The sequence below is a fragment of the Myotis myotis genome, unplaced genomic scaffold (genome assembly GCF_014108235.1).
Source record: "Myotis myotis isolate mMyoMyo1 unplaced genomic scaffold, mMyoMyo1.p scaffold_m19_p_6, whole genome shotgun sequence".
Lineage (NCBI taxonomy): Eukaryota > Metazoa > Chordata > Mammalia > Chiroptera > Vespertilionidae > Myotis > Myotis myotis.
Window position 1 is genome coordinate 29,637,174 of NW_023416368.1, and position 3,885 is coordinate 29,641,058.

The following is a 3,885-nucleotide window of genomic DNA, read 5'->3' on the forward strand; positions in this document are numbered from 1 at the left end:
TTTTCCTACCAGCTGCACTTGGGGAAATTTCCTGGGGTAAATTCTAGGCTAGTTTCAACAGGCCCATGCATACAGAAAGTAGGAGGTAATGAGAACTCCCAAATTTTCCCCATTGCATCATAGGAAGGCAAGACAGAGTCTTGCCCCAAGATAGTGGAGGGCATTCAAAAACAATTTGGGGAGCTATAATTGGTGCTTGGTGCTTTATAAGGGCCTTGAAAGTTGTTAACAAGTCCTGGGCCCTGACAGCCAAAGGGATGTCCCTCAATCAGTGAAGGGCAACAGCTTTTCCTGCCTTTCCCCAAGTCCCAGAGAAGGCAGAGCCCTGGGTTCCTTGCCTTGTACTCCCTGGCTGGCCTCACAGGACCTGGGGCTGGAGCAGCAGAGCCTCTGCAGGAGCCTCTTCCATCCCTGCACGGGGATGGGGTGGGTGGTGGAATCTTCCAAGCCAGACTTACCTTGACACCAAAGGAGAGGAGATTAGGGGTGGGAGAAGGGGAGGGACTTGGAGAAGGAGGTTCAGGGGTCTGGTGGTCCCTGAAGAAGATGGAGTAGCTTTGTAAGGGCAGCCTTGGGCACTTGGAATGCTCATAGCACCATGTGTCTGGGCAGGGCCCTCAAGCTTCTTTATTTCCCCATCAAGGCTTTCTCTGTATTCTGCCCGGAGGGCAGCTCCATCTTAGTCCATGTGTGCACGTCCAAAGATCTGACACCCAGGCCCCAGTTTGCCTTTGCCCTAATTCTCTGTCCAGTTTCTTGTTCTGAGCCAGGACTGGCCTACTTTCCAAAGTCTTCCTCCTACAGATATGTGACTTCGTCGATGCTGAGCCTAGGCCCATCTGGCACAAGGCAGGAGCCAGAGACAGGAGGGCCCTGCTGCGTGTCTCCATGAATGTCCTGGGAGCCCAGCACTCGCCAGTGGATGAGGTAGATGCCACCCTCTGGCTTTGGGGCTGGTGGCTCTGTGGGGAGAGTGGCACGGCCCTGGTGTAGACTTGGCCCACAGTGGACTGCCACCACGATACAGACTGCCAGCAGGACAAAGATAGCGATGATCACAGTGATCAGAGGCAGCCCATCCTCTCGAGGTGGTTCCCGGGCCCCACTCAGCACCTCTGGAAGCTGCCTCTGCGTCTCCTGCCCCGCTGAGCCGTTCACAGCTGGAGAAAGCCAGGGATAGCGGTCAGCCTAGGAGGGGAGTGCAGAGAGAGAAGGTGACATGGGCACGTACACACAGGAAAAGACCAAAATAATGAGAGACAGGCAACCAAAGGGAACTGAAAGAGAAAGACGGAGAACCTCAGGGGGAGGAAAGAGGAATAGACACAAAGAAAGAGATAAAGACATGGAGAGACAGAAGCATAGAGATAAATACACATAGCAACAGAGAGAATAAACGAAGAAGAGGACAGACAGAGGGGAACATGGGGAGAAAGAAAGACACAAGAAAAAAGAAAAAGAGTTAAAAAGAAAGCAGTGAAGAGAGATACAGAGAGAGAGAGACAGAGACAAAGTTGTTCAGAAAGGGACAAACAGGGGCCTCATTACAGTCTGGCATATAGAGTTTGGTCCTGCAAATCCCCTCTCACTGCCCTGTCTTCCCAGATCTCCTAATTCCTAAGTAGGGCCTGCGTCCAGGGCCAGGAATCTTAGCACACTATGGGCTGCTGTCCCACATCCTGGGCAATGGGCAGTGATCAACTGCTTCTTAAAGTCCAGGGGAAAGGGAGTCATTGTGTTCAGCATCTTAGGGGCCCACTATGCACCAAGAAGGCAGAGGTGGGGTGGGGGTAAGGGAAAGAGGAAGAGGAGACAGGAACCCCAGAAACTTGGCAAGGGGGATACTTCATCCATAATATCCCCCCAGGTCTCAGGGTAAAATTCCAGGGCCTGGAAGGGAGGCAGTGCCCAGTGTGGATTCCTGGACAGATTGAGGAGATGCCATGCCAGGCTCTACCTCTTTCAGGGTCCCAGAGTTCTTCCACCTAAAGCTGGAGGTCATGACCCCTGCCTCTCTCTGTCTCCCTGCTGCTAAGTGTAGGGTTATGGGGGGCAGAGGAGGGGTCAGAAAGATAGCAAACCTCCAAACTCTAAACCCCAGAGCTGGTAAGGTCATCACAGGCTCAAAAAACGTTTTCTCCCTCGCCTCATTGTCCCCAGCGGGACCATCACAAGCAGACCCTTGGGGGTGGAGCCCCTCCCTTAACTCTGAGCCCTCAGCCTGGCTTTTCCTATGGGTAGGCATTTGGGGTCCAGGACAAACACACTTCCTTTAGTCTCTCAGTCACACTGTCTACCCCAACACGTGTCCCTTTAAGAATGTGGAAAAGTCTAATACCCCACCCCTCCCTGAGAGTCTGAGGTTCTCTGGGGCCCAGGCCACAGAGCTCCCAGTCAGGGGGTGGGGAAGTAGCTCCGGATGTGCAGGGGAAAAGGAAGCACAGGCTGGTGAAAAGCAAGGGGCCCCGGCTGGGAGTCAGCCCAGCCTGGCAGGACGGGGTGAGGGAGAGTATACCTGGTGCATTGTCCCACGGTGGGCGGTGGGCGGTGGGCGGTGGGCGGTGGGCGCAAGACTCCCTCAAGACTGATGGCCAGCTGGGCAAAGGAGAGCCTGCCACCCCAGCTGGGCCCCTACCCGGACCTGCCACGTCCTATGAGACTCACAGGCACACACCCTCTGCACACACACCGTCAGCGCTCTCTTCTGTGCTTTCACTTCCTTGAACATAGAAACAAACCCTGATGCCAGCTTTTAGCTCTGATAGTACCTTGATTTTACACCTTGGACCTCCTTTGATGCCCCCCCCCCCCCCGCCCGACAGCTTCAGGAGCCTGGGTCTGCCTGCCCACACCTCCTCCACCCGATCCCAGACACTTAGCCATTGTTCCTACCCAGCCACCTGCCACCCAAAAGGACATACTGACTTCCCCACCCCAACCGGTTATCCTTTGATTGATTTTTTAACGCAATATCTCAAAGGTACTGGAAATCGTAGACTATAATATACTAAATCTCTCTGGCCCAACTACCAGCTCTGTCCATCTCAATAGTTTGTCACATTTATTTCAAATATTTTAAAGAACTAAAATGCCACAAATAAAATAGGAGCCCCACTCCCTGATCTCTTCCCTCTTGCTCACCCTGGGGTAACTATCTTGTTGAATTTGATTTTTTTCAGTCCCTTGCAAGGCATTCTTTTTTCTTTGGGTTTTTTCTTTTTTAGTTTTTATAAATATGAATCCTGAACGCCTCTGTATTTGTTAGGATGCAACTTCATTTGAGACTGTGTGTGCTTTACTGTGTCTAAGTCACAAAAAGTGCTCACCGGTCTCCTCTGTCTGGAGACAGTTTATAAAGGAGAATCTTTTTGTCCCAACTAACTCCATGGGATCAGCTGTCCCTCATTCTGTCCCTTGCTGTGCATGTATTACCCTCCATTCCAATGGGGAGACCAAGAGACCTCCAGCAACTTCCCTCACCCAGTGGCTTGATCCTGATTCCTTGGCGCTCAGCCAAGCTCTCTACGCTCTGACATTCAGGAACTCCACTCAGACCTCCAAACTCACTTGAGCCCAGGTCACTGGGCTGCTGACCTCACCTGCAAAGTGAGTGAAACCAGTAGCAGGCTGGTCTCGAAGTCAACTAGGAGGCTGGTCCCCGTCCAATGTGCTCAAAGGCTGTGGGCATTCTCTACCTCCCACCTTGACCACTAAGGCATCAGCCAGAGGGAATCTGGCTCCTGTCACAGTCCGGAGCTTCAGCCACTGCCTTTTGCCTCCTGCCTCCTTAAGACACATGTCCCATTGCTCTCACATGCACCACCACTGGGGCCTCTAGTCCTCAAATCTAAAAAGCCATTTTTTGGTCCTTCTAATGATTTAAAG

At 52.5% G+C, this 3,885-nt stretch overlaps 1 protein-coding gene across 1 annotated transcript; it reads right to left on the reverse strand.

Annotated features, from left to right (window-relative positions):
• Positions 1–401: 401 nt before the first annotated feature.
• SMIM33 (small integral membrane protein 33) lies at positions 402–2,002 on the reverse strand. Its single transcript, XM_036312578.1, has 2 exons — positions 1,958–2,002; positions 402–1,188 (listed from the first exon to the last, which is right to left on the reverse strand). Exons 1-2 carry the CDS (start codon positions 2,000–2,002, stop codon positions 799–801), a joined length of 435 nt encoding a protein of 144 aa, XP_036168471.1. The 3' UTR covers positions 402–798.
• Between the last annotated feature and the right edge of the window lie 1,883 nt (positions 2,003–3,885).